The sequence below is a fragment of the Acinonyx jubatus genome, chromosome A1 (genome assembly GCF_027475565.1).
Source record: "Acinonyx jubatus isolate Ajub_Pintada_27869175 chromosome A1, VMU_Ajub_asm_v1.0, whole genome shotgun sequence".
Classification (NCBI taxonomy): Eukaryota; Metazoa; Chordata; class Mammalia; order Carnivora; family Felidae; genus Acinonyx; species Acinonyx jubatus.
The window spans coordinates 8,726,085-8,744,588 of NC_069380.1; the positions used below are offsets into that span (position 1 = coordinate 8,726,085).

Sequence of the window (18,504 nt, forward strand, 5' to 3'; positions counted from 1 at the left end):
CCTTAATAGTACCTCACGTGGGACTTTTCGTCTTGTTCCTTCTAGTGATGCACACAGTGGAACAAAAAAACTTGGAAACCTTAAGTTTTGGTGTTGATCTCATTACAAAAAAAAAAAAAAATGTTTCACGTTAAGCTTTCTGCTCATTACTTATTTGGTAGCCGACCACGTACATGTGGACAGAAGGGTACGTGTAAGGAGACAGTTGGTAAAATTAGCATTCGCCCGTCAGAAGAAGGTGGTGTGGATGTTTTCATGCTCAAAAATCTCATACTAGTGATAATAATTAACGGTGTGTAATAATACATAACAGCTGATTACCATGCAGGGCATAGACGTGCAAAGAAGGGATTGTAGGTTGGTGTATAAACGGTGCAGTAGAGTGAAAAGCGCGAGCGGGGTTATTATTATTAGATTGCGAGCTTTGTGATTTGAATGTGATACAAATGAATGAGTCGGACTTGGCTTTGTAATTTTTTTTCTATGCTTATATAATGAGAAAATTATCTCCTTAAGGGCTAGACTCATAAATATTTGCTTAATATGATTCATTAATTAAACATGTCACAGGGGCTTATCTGGCGTAAAACTAGGGGACTCTCGGTATCCGTTTTGTTTTTTTTCAGAATGAAAGTGCCCTTGTGAAAGAAAAAGAGCTGTCAATCGAACTTGCACACGTCAGGGATGAAGTTGGTAAGTAGGGCATGGAAAATGAGGAACGCCAAGAATGTCTTTTCCTGATACCTGTGAATGTGCAACGAAAGCAGTTACGTCTCACGTGATCAGCCAGGGCAGAGCTGCCTGGAAAAATGAAGCATCTCACCCAGCACAGTGGTGCGTTGGTGTGGCCTTGCAGGGAGCCATAATTTTTACAGCTCTGTTGTTACAAAGACAGCTTCATAACAGTTCACTAATCTGGCCTCGACTCCGCTCTTCGCAGATGGCGGCACACACATCCGTCTGCGTTGTGAGCTGTGACCACAGCCCCTCCGTCTCGGTAGCCCCGGGCAGGCAGAGCTCCCAAGGAAGCAGCACAGCTTTGCTGGGTAACATGAGGCGCTCTCTGCACTAGATCTCTGCAGACATTCCAAGGCTTCCTGCCACCACAGGCCTCGCCATGAAACACTCTGTGATATAGAACAAGACCAGAAACACAAGCCTGGGTGGATTAAATATGCTGGGGTCTGTGTTGAAATTCCCACTCACCTTTGGCCAATAAAATGGTAGAGCTCAGTCTGAACATGGAGACCTGGCAAGTGATGGGATGATCCCCAGACCGGGGGGTGTCATGGAGACGGGTGGGCTTCCACACTCTAGGCCAAAGATCAGAGCACGTATTCTCCACGTTCCAATTTCTCGATCTCAATTCTCTCTTGAGGTTCCGTTACTGTGTTTCCTCAGGAATCAGTCAGCAAAGGGAACGTCAGCCTGGCCTATTCCCCTCGGCCTGCTGTCTTCTCTTTACAATGAGTGTATCTCCTCCATCCATTGTGGTCCTGGGGGCAGCCTGCCAAGTGCCGGTGGGGCTCCCTCCATGAGTGGGGGGACTTGGACGGTCCCAGCCATCCTTGGCAGGTGGCACAGCACCTTTCCTTCCAACCAGCCACGCAGAGAGGCTGTGGCTGGTCCTTCCGGCAAATAGCCGTGCAAATAGGCATGGAAGCTGAAGACCAGACTTCCCTGGGGAACATGGGTGCCGGGGATGTGCAGTGAACTGTGGAGTGATTTCCAGACACGGTACCCCCATCACCCCTCTCTATTTTTTCCTTTTTGTTTAACTGAGTTGTTGGGTTTTTTTTTCCTTCCCTGCAAGTTTTGTGACTTCTTTCGTCACTGAGGTAGGTCAACAGTGGGCTTTTCTCCCCTCTAACGCCTCTGGGGGAAAGCAGTAAATAACGGTCCCTCCTTCCCAGCCTCATCTGTGAGTGGTCAGGAGCAGCAAGGTGGCCCCGTGCCCCTGGCCATCCCCGGATGAGGAACCCAGTGCATGAACCCAGGTGTAGGTTTCCCGAGAGAGGTCTGCCAAGAGCAGCAATGGCAGAACTTACAGAGGAGCTCTTGGGAAGCCGAGGGCCACGAGTGTGCGTGAAATGGATGGGTTTTTAAGCTGGGTTTTTGTTTTTTGTTTTTTTTTTTTGAGAGAGCACAAATGGGCATGCAGGCAGAGGGAGAGGGAGACAGAATCTTAAGCAGGCTCCGTGCTCAGTGCGGAGCCCAATGTGGGGCTTGATCTCATGTCCGTGAGATCATGACCTGACCTGAAATCAAGTGTCAGACGCTTAACCGACTGAGCCACCCAGGCATCCCAAATGGATGAGTTTTTAGATTGTTCTCAGAGTGAATGGTTCTGAGCATGGACTTTGCAGGCCAATGACACGGGTTCAGGTAGGGCCAGTTGGCTAACCTCTCTGTCCCTCAGGTGTCCTTTCATAAAAAGGAAAGTCGGTTAAAGAACATAATGCTGATAACGCAGCCCGAGGAGGAGACTCTCCTAGTAAGGTGTGTAGCACCTTGAGTCAGAAAATAGAGGACAGAATCTTCCATTGTAGCCTGAATTCCTCCCCGGAGGGATGTCTGCACCCCCGCGGGCAAGCTTTGGATCTGGGCTGTGCACCCTGACCCAACTAGATAGGGCATGCCGAATCCAACCCCGCTTCCCTCGGCCCTTTCCTGAAGCTTCTGAACGCAGCAGGAACCACGCAAGGATTGCGCTGAGTTTTTGTGTTTCGGTGTTACTTGAGGTCTGCATTAGTGCTAAGAATAGAACCAGAAGTCATCTGCCAAATGAATAAACCGCGGGGTGAGGGGAGAGGGCGGAAGGCCTTGGTAGCCCCAGGGCCGGGGCCATGATACCCAGCACTGAGCCCAGCGGATGTTTTAGCAGCGAGCACCTGAGCCACTGCAGAGCCTGCGTTTGGGAGAAGGCGGACACTACACTGTGGGGATCTACTATTAACTGTAAAGGCCACAAGTTCTGCCCAGTTTAGCGTGGCTGGCAAGGAACACCCTTAAAGGGAAAAGAGAATTAAGCTTATAAAGCTGACTTTTGAGTGATCGTCTAGAAAGAGAGATGGGCGAGAGATGGGCGATCCTATCTCCTTCCCAGCATCCCTACCCTCATTTAGACCCCTGTCAGCGGAGTCAGATGAGGGCTTCCGGAGCTGGGAGCTATGAGGGGCTGTGAGGGGCATGGTGGGGGTGGGGGGAGCTAGAATTTCCACATGTGAATTCAGACATGGAAGAGGAAGACGCTGAAAAAATCAGAAGAGTTTAGCAGCATTTACTGTATATCCCCAGAACAGGGCTGGCCTGTTCCCCAAATCTAAAACCTACTGCTCAAACTTTTCATATGTGTTAAAATGCTGCCCTGGAATCTACCCATATCTGCTGGTAGGCAGCCATCCGTTGTTTACATCCTTGCTGTGAAGAAATGCAATCAAAGGCTTCTAGCATCTAGCCAGAATCACCTTGACCGGGGGTTCTCAGCCCTGGTGCATATTAGAATCACCTGCAGTGCTTTTTAAACTAATGGTTCCCAGGACCTCTAAGGCAACAGAATCAAAATATTTGAGGTTGGGGCCTAGGCTTTTCTTCTTCTTCTTTATAAGTGTTTGTTCATTTTTGAGAGAAGAGAGCATGAGCGAGGGTGGGGCAGAGAGAGGGGGACAGAGGATCTGAAGCGGGCTCTGTGCTGACAACAGCCAGCCCGATGCGGGGCTTGAACTCACGAACCATGAGATCATGACCTGAGCTGAAGTCGGACACTCAACGGACTGGAGCCACTAGGCTTTTTTTAAATTTAATTCCCAGATGTTCATGAAGTACAGTGAAATTTGAGAACCAATGAACTACATTGAAGGAGTGAGGATTTCGATTTGGGTCAAGGACAGGGAGGGGGGTGGTAGGGAATTTGGGGTAGGCCTGGGAGGATGGGGTCCCCTAGTCGAGTGCTGTGGGCAGCCTGAGGGCCTCGGGAGAGAAGCCCAGGAGGGAGGGGAAAGGGTGCAGAAAGGAAAGATGCAGAGGACATATCCCACCTGCTCTGACATTCCCCATGGAGTTGGCCTAGCTCCCAGAAGAAGGGAAGGAATATCATCTTCCTTCCTTCACCTCGGCCTGTCAGGCTGTAGGGCTGTCAGTCTCTGAGTCCACTCCCAGCTGGGTTAGACGGGCTTTCGGGAACCAATCACAGAAACTAATCCCCTGGTGTATTTGCTGACACACTTCATATTTACAATACGTTCCCAACTGGGACATGTCTGGTGAAGGAGCTATAGCAGAATCCTGTAGAAGGTGTATTACCCCAGTCAGAGATTTTGATGTGTGTTACCCACGCCGACGGAGGATTCTGATTATAATCATTTTTAAGTAGAACTTGCTGGCAGTTGATTTCAAGGTAAACTCTGAGACCGTCTCCTACCGAGCACCTACTGATGCCTGTTGGCCCACCGCACGTGCACTGGGCCAACAGATGCCATGACCGTTTTCCGGCATTAACCATTCTGCACATCTGTGGAAGGAAAACTATTTTTTTCCCCCTCTCCACGTATCAAAAAAACAATTCACAATGGTCATTTAATAGTGATAAAACATTTAACCATGGCGGCACACTAGAATAAGCCACTCCTCTCCTTTGAGCACTTAGATTTGCCCCAGTTTTTTGCTATTATTTGCAGTATTATGCAAATTACTTTTTTCCTCTTGTGTCATTTTCTTGGAAATCTAGTCTCAGAGTGTGGACAGATTTTGGATAGAAATTCACATTTGTTCTAAATTCATCTGTATGTGAAAGATCCTTGATTTTTACTCTATAAATCAAGATACAAGATGATGGTGGATTTAATCTCAGTGTAGATAAAGAAGAAATTCCATCACTACTCCTCTCTCCCTTCCTCCCTTCCCATCCCTTTCTCCCTCCCTCTCTCTCTGTCTCTCTCTCTCTCTCTCACACACACACACACACACACACACACGCACCTGAGAAGAGACACGTAATACCCAATTATGTACCAGGGTGCAGTTTGGGATAGAGCATTTTGTGGTCCAGGAGTCGAGTCCTTGGGGAGTGGCTAAAATTGCCATAATCTGTGTTACACCATATGTGGATGTGGAGACAGGGATCTCTGGTCATCCTCTTGAAAGCTTCTCATGCTTGAGTCACCCTTCAGGGAGGATGACTCTTACCTTGTGTTTGGAGTTGGCCTTAATTGGGTCTGTCCTTGGAAAAGCCAAGCTACAATGATTGTGGGATGAAGGGCATTTTAGATCCCCAGGGGACCAGAAACCACCACATCCACGGGGAGGAGGAGTCAAGATGCTAGAAATAGATATAATATTTGATTTTTTAATCACATTTTTAAAAAATTTCCAGAAAATGTAGTTCTTAAAATATGAGCCTCAACTTTTGGATAGAGTGACATTCTCCAAATTTGGAAGTCAGGTATTGAATTATCGAAGGGTCCTGCTTATATTTGTAAATGCTGAAATGGGTTTATATGACGTTCCTCCTCCTAGACGCAGGTTATTTTCTTTCGAGACCTTAGGCTTCGAGTTGCTGACGACCATCAGGTGGATGTTTATGGTTCTCTGTCCAGCAAAGCTGCCTTATTAGGAACACTGAGCCTTAAAAATGTATGAATTTAAAAAATAGTTAATAATTCATAAATAATAATGTATGAATTTAAATCTGAATTAGATGAGCTCCACCAGAGAAAAAAAACATATGCAGTGCATAGCTGTATCTAAATGGAGCCTTCTGGTTCACACTCCCAGGTGCACTGATGCTCTCCCAGCCAGACCCGTCCCAAGCCAGACACACGCATTTTATCTTTCTGCAAGCCTCAGACTTGCAATGGGCTTTGCTTTTTTCTCTCTCTCGAACTCTTTAAAAAATACTTAACATGAAATAAAGTTTTAAGACAGCGAGCGGCGTTTAACAAGGCAATCATTCTGGCAGAGTTTCTCAGGTATTATACAGAAAGCTAAATTATTAAATCCACATTTTGAGTATTGAAATCAAATATTGTTGAAATCAAATCACATTCAGCTTATTGAAGCAAAGCAAAAAAACCCCCAAAAACCTGGATATTTTCTATAATATCCAAAAAGAGATACTAAAGAATTCTGAGAACTTTGATATATATATATATATATATATATGTATATATATATATATACATATATATATATATAAGTTTGTGACAGTAAGCACTAAATTGTTACTTATTATGCTCTTAAGTTCCTCACTAGAATAAAATGTTCAGTTTCATTTCATTTATAACTAGCAACACACACATACATATACACACCACTGGAAGGGTATTTGTGAGATGATTTTACCTTTCAAGGTTATATATAAAATGGCTTCTAGTTTTATGACCATAAGACTTTATGTTTATATAGTGCTTGTACTTACCAAGCTCTGTTATATGATATGTCTTATTTATTTATTCAGATGACTGAATGAAGTAGGTGTTGGTATCTTTATTTTATAGGAAACTGGGGTTCTGAAGGATTAAGGGACTCCCCTAAGTGCATACAGCTGGTTTGGGCAGAGTCAGGTCTTAGGCCCAAACCTGGAATTCTACATACAGTGTGTAAGTTTACCATGGCTTCCCCACCCCCACCACCATTTCTTTTTTTTTTTTTTTTTTTTTTTTTGGTAATTTCTAATTTGAAAAATCAGGTAAAGTAGCTGCTTCTCCCAATTCCGTACTTTCCCACAAAACCATGATAGATGTTAGGATGAATCTGTCTAAACATGGATGACAGTGTAATTAATTGCATAACACAGTGTGATGGTAATTGGCCCTAGGCTATATCCGTTAGGATTGAGTTCAGGACAAATAACAGATTCTGCCCCCACCCCCCAAATTATAACTTAATCAAAGCAGAGTTTTATTTCTCTCATGTAAAAGTCAGGAGGTGGGCACCCAGGGACAGGTATGGCTTTGCTCTACAACGTCTGCAGGGGGCCTGGCCTCTTACCAGCTGATCATCCTACCGCCTCAAGATGGTGGCCCTTCCTTCACGGCCCAGTGTGGTGCTTGGTGCTACAGTCACCATATCTCTATTCCAGGTAGCAGGAAGGAGGAAGGAACGGACAAAGAAACCGAGAGAGTGGGTCAGCTCTCTTTGGGGGAAAGTCCCAGGATTTACACTTCGGTTTATATCTCATTGGCCAGAACAAAGTTCCAAGGCAAACCTTGCCATGACACAGACTGGGAAATGTGCTCTTTATTTTTTCTTGGTGACCTTGCCCAAATATTATTCTATCACTACGAAAGAAGGGGAGAGTGTATATTGAGGGTTGTTAGCCAGCCTGTGCTATGGGGCCCCCATTGCCTCCGTCAATAAGATGGAGAGAACAGTCCTGTCACAGCAGGCGAGTGAGAACAGAGGAATCTAGCAGAGTATTTGGCAGAATAGTGGGGGCTCAGTGTGTTATAATTACCTTACATGTCAGATTGGATTCTGTCTGCCTTCCTCGCACAGCTTTAAAAAGACCCAAGTCAAAATGCAAAACCAAGAAGATATCTCAGAAAAAATAACTAATCTCGGGATCACAAAAATATAATGCACACTTTCTGATTTATAAAAATATCTCTTCTAAGTACACCAATTAAAAGACAGTTTTGTCAGATTGGATAAAAAGAAAAAAGTAAGGCGCAGCGACGTGCGGCTTAAAAGAAACCTACTTCAAATATAAAGACATAAATGACTTAAAAGAAAAACGGGAGGAGCGCCTGGGTGGCTCAGTCTGTTGAGCACCTGCGTCTTGATTTTGGCTCAGGTCATGATCCCAGGGTCATAGGATCAAGCCCTGTGTCTGGCCCCATGCCAAACATGGGGTCTGCTTAGGATTCTCTCTCTCTCTCTCTCTCTCTCTCTCTCTCTCTCTCTCTGCTCTCTCTCTGTCTTTCCCAAAAATAAATAAATAAACTTTAAAAATGAAAGTAAAAGGATGGGGGAAAGATAGGCTCCGCTAACACCAATGAAGAGAAACTTAGAGTGTTGAAGTATCTATCTTAATATCACACAAAGAAACCTTCAGACCAGTAAGTAGTATTATCAGGAGATAGTGATAAGGGAGTTAGCTCACCAAGAACACATAATAATAGTAAATATCTATGTACTTAACAATAGAGCTTCAAATAACATGCAACCAACATGGGTAAAACTGAAAGGAGACAGAAACAAATCCACATGTAAGTTTAGAGACTTCCCTCTTCTCTCAGTATCATTAGAACAAGGAGGCAGAAAATCAGTAGGGATACAGAAAACCTGAATAACACTGTCAACCACCTTGACCTAACTGACCTTAATAGCACATTCCATCTGACAAGCAGAATATACGTTCTTTTCAAATTCACATGGAATACTGAGCAACATAGGACATATTCAAAATGTTAACATAAACAACCTTAACAAGTAGAACCATAAACAAAACCTTAACAAGTAGAATCGAAACCACGCAAAATGTTCTGGACTATAACTGAAGTAGATTGTGAATCAAACACGAAGATATCCAGGAAAACTCCAAACATTTAGAAATTAAACAGCGTACTTCTAAACAACCCACGGGTCAGAGAGAAAGCCACACAGTAAATTAGAAAATGTGTTGAACTGAATGAAAATAAAAATCCAACATATGAAAATCTTTGGGATGCAAAATTCCCTCTGAACCGCAGGGTTGGGATCTTGTTAAATTTGCTTGACAACTTGGAGGAGACCCAGTGTGGGCTGTCACTGTCCTCAGCTCTCTGGTGGGGAGATGAGTGTATTTGAAAGAAGGTCTGATCTAGTAAATTTAATCTGCTGTCAGAAATTTGAGCATGACCGTCTAGCTTCGCATGTACTACTTTGTCTGCAAGAGGGACCCCACTCAGCATGACCGGGTTCTGGAATTCCACACCCCTCCTATAGGGAGATGATATTAGGTCTGAGCTGGGAAAACTTCAAACCAGGAATGCCAGCTCCCATGGTTCGATTTTATTCCAGTGGATGTCATTGTAGTTTTCTATCCCAAACAGGTGCCTTACCGATGCACAGTCTGTTTGTGACTCCCTAAAATGTATACTACTTTATGAATAAAGGTAATTTTCTTTCCTGGTATGTGCTAATATTTTTCAGTCTGTGGGCGTCATCCTCAGCTAAGCTGAACTGACTGACTCGAATAGATCAGGATACCGTAAACGACCCTGTGGGCAAGCGGCTTCTTGAAAGTCAGAATCTGCTGTTGCCATGTGTCTGTAAATGTAAAATGTAAGAGAAAGCTAATATTTATAAATCTAATATTTAAGGTGGGGTATGGTTTACAAAGCCCTTTCATTTATTATTTAATTTGATCCTGACTAGGAGGTAGTCAGGTAGATAATACCACCACTGTTTTAACAATGAGTAAACATTGCCTATACAAAGTAAAAGCAACCCCAATCACATAACTGTGCGGAATAACAGAGCTGGGTCCTCTTGTCTTATCATGATCATAGCACACTGCCTTTGTGTTGTAAGATCTCAACTGATATGGAGGGAAGATAATTTAAAAGACAACAACAACAGCAAAAAAAAAAAAAAACCAAGAGAAAGACATGACCTGCTATAGCTTTAACCTGAAAATTGCTGAAGAGCATTCTGCAAAATATGTGTTTTAAATGACGGTCACATACAAATTGGGTGAGCATAATCGCTTGCCACTTGTGAATTTCTCATACATGGACTCTCTCTTCTTTTTCTTTGTGTCTTGTACCCTGGCTCAGGGCTTAGCATGGTCAATGTGGACCATTCACTGCTTCATTTTATGAATTTGACTGCACCCAGGAGAGGTGCCCATTAGCGTGCCAGGGGTAGAAGAGGAGTGTGGCGAGGTCTCTGACTTTGGGGAACCCCTGTGCATTGGAAAGACAGACATAAGCAGCTAATTAGAATCCAGTGCAGCGAGTAAGGTGCTCGAGGTGTGGGAGCTCAGAACAGGGGTTGTAACCCGGGCAGGGATCCAGGAAAGGCTTTCAGGGGTAAAACAGCTGAGCCGTATTAAAGGAAATGAAGGAGTCAGTGAAGAAGTGATTCTTCCATACACCTGACCAATTATAGGAACAGCATTAATGCCACCATTCACTCGGTCTCTCCTTTGGGAAATGGGAAAAATAGTGAAGACAGTTAGGTTTTCCATGTGGCCATCCCCAAGAAAAGGAATGAGTTTGTGTTTATGAAACTCTTAAAGTTATTTGTGTTTGCTTGGGATATAAAACTCAAGTGATTCGCCTTTCACAGATTTTTTTTTTTAACATTTGATTTTTCTTGTCTAGTGCCACGATGAATTCTTGTCATTTATTCAAATAACCGCAAATGTCACCAGGGCAACCTTCGGGTATTCAAGAGTACTGTCAATCTATTTGCTTAATTTGGCAGTTTATTTAAACAAAGCAAGATAGGGGCGCCTGGGTGGCTCAGTTGGTTAAGCGGCCGACTTCGGCTCAGGTCACGATCTTGCAGTCCGTGACTTTAAGCCCCACATCGGGTTCTGTGCTGGCAGCTCAGAGCCTGGAGCCTGCTTCAGATTCTGTGTCTCCCTCTCTCTGCCCCTCCCCCGTTCATGCTCTGTCTCTCTCTGTCTCAAAAATAAATAAACGTTAAAAATCAAAATTAAAAAAATAAAGTAATATATAAATTGCAGTATATTGCATACTGATGATTCAGGTCACTCTTTTTAATCAGAATTGCACTTTTTCAGCCAGGTTTTGGGGAAGTTAATTTTGATGAAGAAGAGGAAAGCCAGACCAATTCAGCCCTGCAAGCAACCATGTAAGGACTTACTAGGTTGCAGTAATAATGAATCAGATCCTGATCTCAGATCTCCTTAACACAACAGTCTTTAAAAAACAAAACAAAACAAAACAAAACAAAACAGGGGTGCCTGGCTGGCTCAGTTGGTTGAGTGTCTGACTCTTGATTTCGGCTCAGGTCATGATCCCAGGGTTGTTGGGTTAAGCCCCGTGTAGAGCTCCACACTGAGCATAGAGCTTGTTTAAGATTCTCTCTTCCCCCTCCCCCCGCCCTTCTCTCCTACTTGTGCTCTCTCTCTCCCTAAAATAAAATAATAAGTAAATAAGTAAGTAAATAAATAACAAAACAAAACAACCAACAACAGCTAGTGATAAGGAATGTGGTCGGAGTGTCACTAATCAGAATGATGGTTCCAGGCGGAGGGACCCGGCTGGCAGCTGAGTCCGGGCGGTTACCTTGGTGGATTTACTTGGCACAGCTTGTTTTGTTTCCTTTGTTAGTACACCAAGAAGGGCTCTGACTTTCAAGGAAGCGCTTTTAACTGAGTTCACTAGAGCTTGATACGAAAACAAAAATGCCAATTTGTCAGTTGACGATGACAAATATATCCCCCCATAGGCAGATCTATCTAGAAAGCTAAAATTCTAATCAGAACACTGCATGCTGGACCAAACTCGATGTGCTGTAGATAATAATGGCATCTTGGCTGAGATAGCCTTGGGCAGTCATCTCCATGACTTGCGCTTTTCTGGGACCTCATTTCTTAGAACCTCTTCCCGTCGGAGGAGACGGAGCCTCTTAGCATCCCTTGGGTGCTTGTCTGGACTTTTGCCTCCAGCCACAGTACGGTACTGGGCTTCCCACTGTACACAGCTATAGGACAGACAAAATATATGAGGCACCTGTTTCCAAACATTGAGCAATAGACACTACAGACCTGTGGCCCTTGGGAAAAGGGAAGCATACTAAGTGGATCCCACATTAGCCCCAGCTTTCTGCCTGGGGCCACTTCCCAGACCATGGCACAGAGAGGTGCTCCAGGTCGCGGCCACCATCTTGCTAAGCTGAACGAGCAGATGCCAAAATTGAAGGGGTTGGAAATTGTGGGGCTGAGCCTGGCGAGGAGTAAGCTGAGCGGAGGAGGGCCCCAGGAATTTGTGCCGGACTTCCCTTGTGTTTTTAGATGAAGGGTAGGCTGTGTGCACAGGGCAGTCTGGCAGAGGACGGCTACTACAGGGCTGGGAGCTGAATGGAGGTACCAGAGGCTGCGGAGTTGGGAGACATTGGAGCTCCAGCCCAGAGAGGGTGGGGAGATCTCTTGAGCAATCCATTGATCCCTGAGAACAGCCAGGCGTTAGGAGTAAGGGCCATGACCTAGATGGAGTAAGGGTCTCTCTAGGACCAAAGACAGACTGAAATTGACCCACACCAACAAGAGTGAAACCGAGCCTGACAGAATCAATGGAGTCTGGTAGTTTACCTGCCGGCAAACAAAGCTCAACATCATCAAGGAAGCTCCTTAGAACATATTATCCATTACGTTGAACATATATATATTTTTAAATTAGACATACAAAGAAGCAGGACCCATAATCAAGGAAAATACTAGTCAATAGAAATGGGCATTGAAATAACTCAGGTGTTAGAATTAGCAGATCTAGCAGATAAGAAATTTTAAAAACTATTATAAACGTATTCAAGCATTTCTAGAAAAAGAAGAATGTAATAAGTAATCTGGTAGGGAAACACAACAGAGAAATGAAAACGATAAAAAAGAACCAAACGGAGGGGCGCCTGGGTGACTCAGTCAGTTAAGCATCCGACTTTGGCTCAGGTCATGATCTTACGGTCCATGCGTTTGAGCCCCGCATCAGGCTCTGTGCTGACAGCTCAGAGCCTGGAGCCTGCTTCAGATTCTGTCTCCCTCTCTCTCTGCCCCTCCCCTGCTCATGCTCTGTCTCTCAAAAATAAATGAACATTAAAAAAAAAAAAAAAAAAGAACCAAATGGAAACATTAGAACCCAAATGTATAAGCTCTGAAATGAAAAAGTCACTGGATAGGCCTCACAGCACATTGGAGACTGCAGGAAAAAGGGTCAGTAAATTGAAGAGAATCAGGAGATATTATCCAGTCAGAAGAACAGAGAGAAAGATTGAAACTAAGAACACAATATGCATGACAAGTGGGTAACAGGTGTGTAGTTGGATTGGCAAAAGGGAATAGAGAAAGAGAGAAATTGGGAAGAAAAAATACTTGAAGAAATGGTGGGCGTAGACATCCTAAACTTGATTTTAAAGAGCAACCCACGGGGCGCCTGGGTGGCTCAGTCTCTTGAGCGTCCAACTTCGGCTCAGGTCATGATCTCGTGGTCTGTGGGTTCGAGCCTCGCGTCGGGCTCTGTGCTGACAACTCAGAGCCTGATGCCTGCTTTGGATTCTGTGTCTCCCTCTCTCTCTGACCCTCCCCCACTCATGCTCTGTCTCTCTCTCTCTCTCTGTCAAAATTAAACAAACATTAAAAAATATATATATAATAAATAAACATTAAAATATATATAAAAATAAACATTAAAATATATATAACCCACGGACCCAAGAAGTTCACTGAACCCCAGATGGGATCAATACAAATAAATCACACCTAAGCACATACTAGTCAACTACTGAACACCAGGGATAAAAAGAAAATGTTGAAGGCAATCAGATAAAGGCACACAACACATACAGGGGAACGAGGTTACGAACAACAGGTAACCTCATCAGAAACACACAGAGGCCAGAAGGCACTGGACTGACATTTATAAAGTGCCAGAAAAAGTCGGGGGGTGGGGGGGAGGGGCAGAAACCCATTCAACCCAGAATTTTATATCCAGAGAAACTGTCCTTTAAAAATCATAGAAATTTGGATGTACACGCCTGAAGTCAGGCTATCAAGAGGGTAAATATGTGGAGAAACGTAGAAGACCGTCCATTTCATTGTTTTTAAACTTTTTATTTTCAAATGTTCAGCTTGATGACGTCTTGCTATGAATACGTTCACAGACTCCAAACGAGATCTAGGACATTTACCCTCCTTCCAGAAAGTTTCTTCATGGCTCTTTCCACTCAGTCCACCCCTCCCCTCTACAGCAACCACTTAGTCATTTCTGTCAGCATAGATTAGTGTTGTTTGCTCTGGGATTTCACACAAACGAGACGAGACATTTTATACCCTACCGTGTCCGGGGGCTTTTGTTCCACACGAGCGATGTACCCACATGGCTGAGTGAATCGGTAGTGTGTCCCTTTCTGTTGTTTGCCGTGTTTCATTTGCAGGAGCACGCCACAACGAATCTGCCCTTTTGTCTGCTGAGGGTTTGTGACTTTTTCGCTCTTACAAATAAGGCTGTTAGGAAGATCCTGGCACGATTTTTGTTGTCATTCTCTCAGATAAGTTCCTACGTTATAAATTACTGGGTCATAGGACAGATGTGCGTGTAACTTTAGGAGAAAGTGCCAAACAGTTCCCCAAATGCTTGTGCCATTTTGTGCTATGCTCAGCAGTGTGTGAGTTCCAATCCCCCCGCCACCTGCCAACATTTGATCTTCTTACTAATTCTGAGTGATCCTGTTGTTGTTTGAGTCATTGCAATAGATGGGAAGACTCTCTCATTATGGTCGTAATTTCCATTTCCCCATCGCCAATGATGTTGAGCGCTTTTTGTGCGCTAATTGGCTATTGGGATATCTTTCCTGGGGTGTTGGTTGCCCATTTTGTAGTGAGTTGTCTTCTTACCGAATGGTAGCCACCCCCTTGACCGGGGCACACGGGCCCTCTCAAGGTTACCACAGCCCCCCTGGCCCACCCCTCATTTGTGTTTGTGACCTGTCTTCTAAATTGCAGCATTTCCAGGTTGACTCAGGATGGTCTACCATCATGAATAGGAAAAACGGAACACAAATCTATTGCTAAGATATAAAGCATTTTATTTTATTTTTTTTTATTATTATTTTTTTTAGATATAAAGCATTTTAAAGTGCTGTCTTCTTCTGCAGTTGTTCCCAGCAGGGGTGAGTTCACAAAGGGCTTCCCCTGTCACATGGATGTGGTGTCATGGCAGAAATGGCAGTGAGAGGGACCAGAAAGTGCTAGACGGATGTACACGGTGCCTGGGAAAGGCTAAAAGCGTGGGGCTCCTTCTTGACATGTATTCAACATTTGTAGAGTCAGATCAGAGGATAAACTGATTTTTTCTTAATAAAAACTGTTCACCAGAACATCCATCATACGTAATGTAATCCCACTGCCTTTTCTTCAAGTCAACAATCTGAACAAAAATTGAGAACGGTGTTTCCTGCTTGGCTGTAAAATCATTCTCTTCTGTGATGTTCTAACTCAGATTGCTTCTTAGGGGCCATTTTAAAGCACTTTAGGGGCCCCGGGGTGGCTCAATCGGTTAAGCGTCAGACTCGGTTTCTGCCCAGGTCAGGATCTCACGGTTTTGTGAGCTCAAGCCCCACATCAGGCTCTGTGCTAACAGTGCAGAGCCTGCTTGGGATTCTCTCTCCCTCGCTCTCTGCCCCTCCCCCACTCACACTGTCTCTCTCTCTCTCAAATAAATTTAAAAAAATTTTTTTGTAAAGCACTTTATTTTTTTTATGTTCTGTCCTGTTATTTTGTTTATTTTTTTTAAATAGAATTTATTGTCAAATTGGCTAACATACAGTGTGTAAAGCGTGCTCTTTGTTTTTGGGGTAGATCCCCGTGGTCCATCGCTTACATCACCCAGTGCTCATCCCAACAAGTGCCCTCCTCAATGCCCATCACCTATTTTCCCCTCTCCCCCACTTCCCATCCACCCTCAATTTCTTCTCTGTATTTAAGAGTCTCTTATGGTTTGCCTCCCTCCCTGTCTGTAACTAGTTCTTCCCCTTCCTTTCCCCCAGGGTCTTCTGTTAAGTGTCTCAAGACCCACATATGAGTGAAAACATGGTATCTGTCTTTCTCTGACTGACTTATTTCACTCAGCATAATACCCTCCAGTTCCATCCACGTTGCTGCAAATGGCAGGATTTCATTCTTTCTCATTGCCAAGTAGTATTTCATTGTATATATAAACCACATCTTCTTTATCCATTCATCAGTTGATGGACATTTAGGCTCCTTCCATAATTTGGCTATTGTTGAAAGCGCTGCTATAAACATTGGGGTACAAGTGCCCCTCTGCATCAGCACTTCTGTATCCTTTGGATAAATTCCTAGTAATGCTATTGCTGGGTTGTAGGGTCGTTCCATTTTTAAGTTTTTGAGGAACCTCTACACTGTTTTCCAGAGTGGCTGCACCAGTTTGCATTCCCACCAACAGTAAAGCACTTTACTTTAGATAATAAATCATTTAATCTCAGTAAGCAGCCTCACAGTACACACACACACACACACACACACACACACACACACAGCCCACACATATCCAGACATAAAGTGCACATCAAAATACATTCAGCAGAGACCTGTTGGAATGACAATGGTTTTCCCTTCGTTCCCTTCACTGTTCATTTTGGGGAGAGCAGGATGATTGCATTTGGCCACGTTTGCAAGGAGTTAGATCCCTGAGTTCACCTGACTGCCAGTCAGGGCACAGCCAGCAGGCAGAAACCACTCCAGTTATTTTACCAGTGAGAATTTAACATAAAGGATTGTTAGACAGGCAGCCAAAAAGGTAAAACAAGAACTCTGAGGTGTCATGGAGGTAGCAGCTGTAGGAAAAGCTGCAGGTATTCAGGTTAAAATGATTAAAACTTAGAAGCTTGGATAAGGCGCTTCACGGAGCTGAGTCTCAGACCTCTGATGGGGGTCACTGGTCTCTGAGTTGGAGGAGGAGCTCCCGGGCTGAGATCCAGACCACAGAGAGAGCACTGGATATCTGGGGAGGAGCTGAGAAGAGGTTTCCATGCATAGGGAACTGCCAGTGCAAAGGCCCTGAGGTGGGAATGTGCCTGGACCAGCAGTCCTCAATCTTAGGCATTGGAACCACGAAGAAGGCTTGGGAAACAGATTGTAGGGCCCCGCCCCCAGCATTTCTGAGTCACAGGCAGGGGGTGGGGCCTGATAATTTGCATTTCAACAAATGTTCGGGTGCTGCTGTCTGCTGATTTGGAGATCACTCTTTGAGAACCACAGTCCTGAAAGTGTTCAAGGAATAGCAAAGAGGCAAGTATAGCTGGAACAGAATCAACAAGGGAGAGAAGAGTGAGAGCCGAAGTCAGGAGGCTGTGGGGCCCAGATGCTGCCAGGCCTGGTGAGCTGGCATGGGGGCCCGGCCTGTACCCTGAGCAGGATGAGGGCTTCATGCAGAGGAGCGTGTCCTGAGGTACAGTCTTCGAGGATTCCCTCTGGCTGCCGCCGTGAGACAAAATGGTTCAGGGACAGGCACTGGTGCAGCAAGAACAGTCCAGGGATTTTCCAGTAACCTGGATGACGGGGACTGCAGCCAAGTCAGCAGCAGGGAGGAGGACAGAAGTAGCCACATTCCCAGACATATGCGGGAGGGAGAGCCCACGTTGCCTGATTGCAGTGATTGGAAAAGCAAATGGGAGAAAAGGGATTGGAGGCAGGGACAGGAGATTTTCCTCTGTTCTGTGGCGAGCTGGACTCTGAAGGGTAAGAAACAGAGGGTAGGGAGCCAGAGGACAGCATAGGAAGGACGATCGTGCATTTGTTCTGTTTGTTAAAGGTAAGAGACAGACATTTGTAGAGGCTGTGTGTGTGGAGCCAGAGAGGGGAAACCCTAGGGAGAGAGACAATAGCAGAAACAAGGTCAGGAGAAGCCAAGAGTGTGTGGCAGTCCCAGTGATGCCCCCAGAGATGTCCCCGTCCTAAAGCCCAGAAGCTGTATGTCCCTCAAGTGGTGAAGGGACTTTGCAAGTGTGATTAAGGAACCTGAGTTGGGGGGGGGGGTGTTGTCCTTTGGGGCCCCAATGTGATCATGAGGGTCCTTAGAAGAGGGAGGTAGAAAAGATGTGACATGAGAGCAGGGGTCAGAGAGAGATTTGAAGATACTGTGCCATTGGCTTTGAAGATGGAAGAAGGGGCCACTAGTCAAGGAACGCAGGCAGCCTCTAGAAGCCGGGAAAGACAGGGACATGGACTGTCCCCTGGAGTCTCCATAAAGGAACACAGACCTACCGACACCCTTGTTTTTAGCCCGGTCAGACCCATTCTGGATTCACGGAACAGTAAGATAATAACTTTGAGTTGTTTCAAGCCATTCATTTTGTAGTGATTTCCTACAGCAGCTATAGGAAATTAACGCAGGGGGTATAGACAGGAGAGTGAGGGAACTAGTCACCAAGGAGTATTACCTCCGAAAAGACATAGCTTCCAAAGTAAAGGTTTGTCTTTTAAGTTTCGGAATAAGAAACAGTAGGGCTCTGTGCCCATTGACTTCCGTTTCCTCAGCAAAGTAGAAGTCAAGGCCGTACGCCCAGTTAGGGCCTTTCATGGATGAGGCAGCGGAAGGAAGCACAGAGTTAGGTAACTTGCCCTACTTCGCACAGCCCCAGATAGCAGAGGCTGGATTCGAACCCAGGCAGTGTGACCCCAGAGCCCGCCTTCTTGACTACCTCCCCACGTAGCCTCTTCTGAGCAAAGAACTGAGAGCGTTGGAAGGGGACAGTGTTGGCCAGTGACAAAGGTACGTCGGAGCCATTTCTGGGCCTCCAGACCCCAGTGAAGGGCAC

At 44.9% G+C, this 18,504-nt stretch overlaps 1 protein-coding gene across 3 annotated transcripts in view; it reads left to right on the plus strand.

Annotated features, from left to right (window-relative positions):
- Positions 1-18,504, plus strand: part of MTUS2 (microtubule associated scaffold protein 2) — a 563,429-nt gene that overhangs the window by 505,529 nt on the left and 39,396 nt on the right. For all 3 annotated transcript variants that reach the window (XM_027064621.2, XM_053212281.1, XM_015083756.3), the window contains one exon: positions 627-693. In XM_027064621.2, the coding sequence (XP_026920422.2) occupies positions 627-693 (67 nt within the window). The remainder of the gene's footprint in view (positions 1-626; positions 694-18,504) is intronic.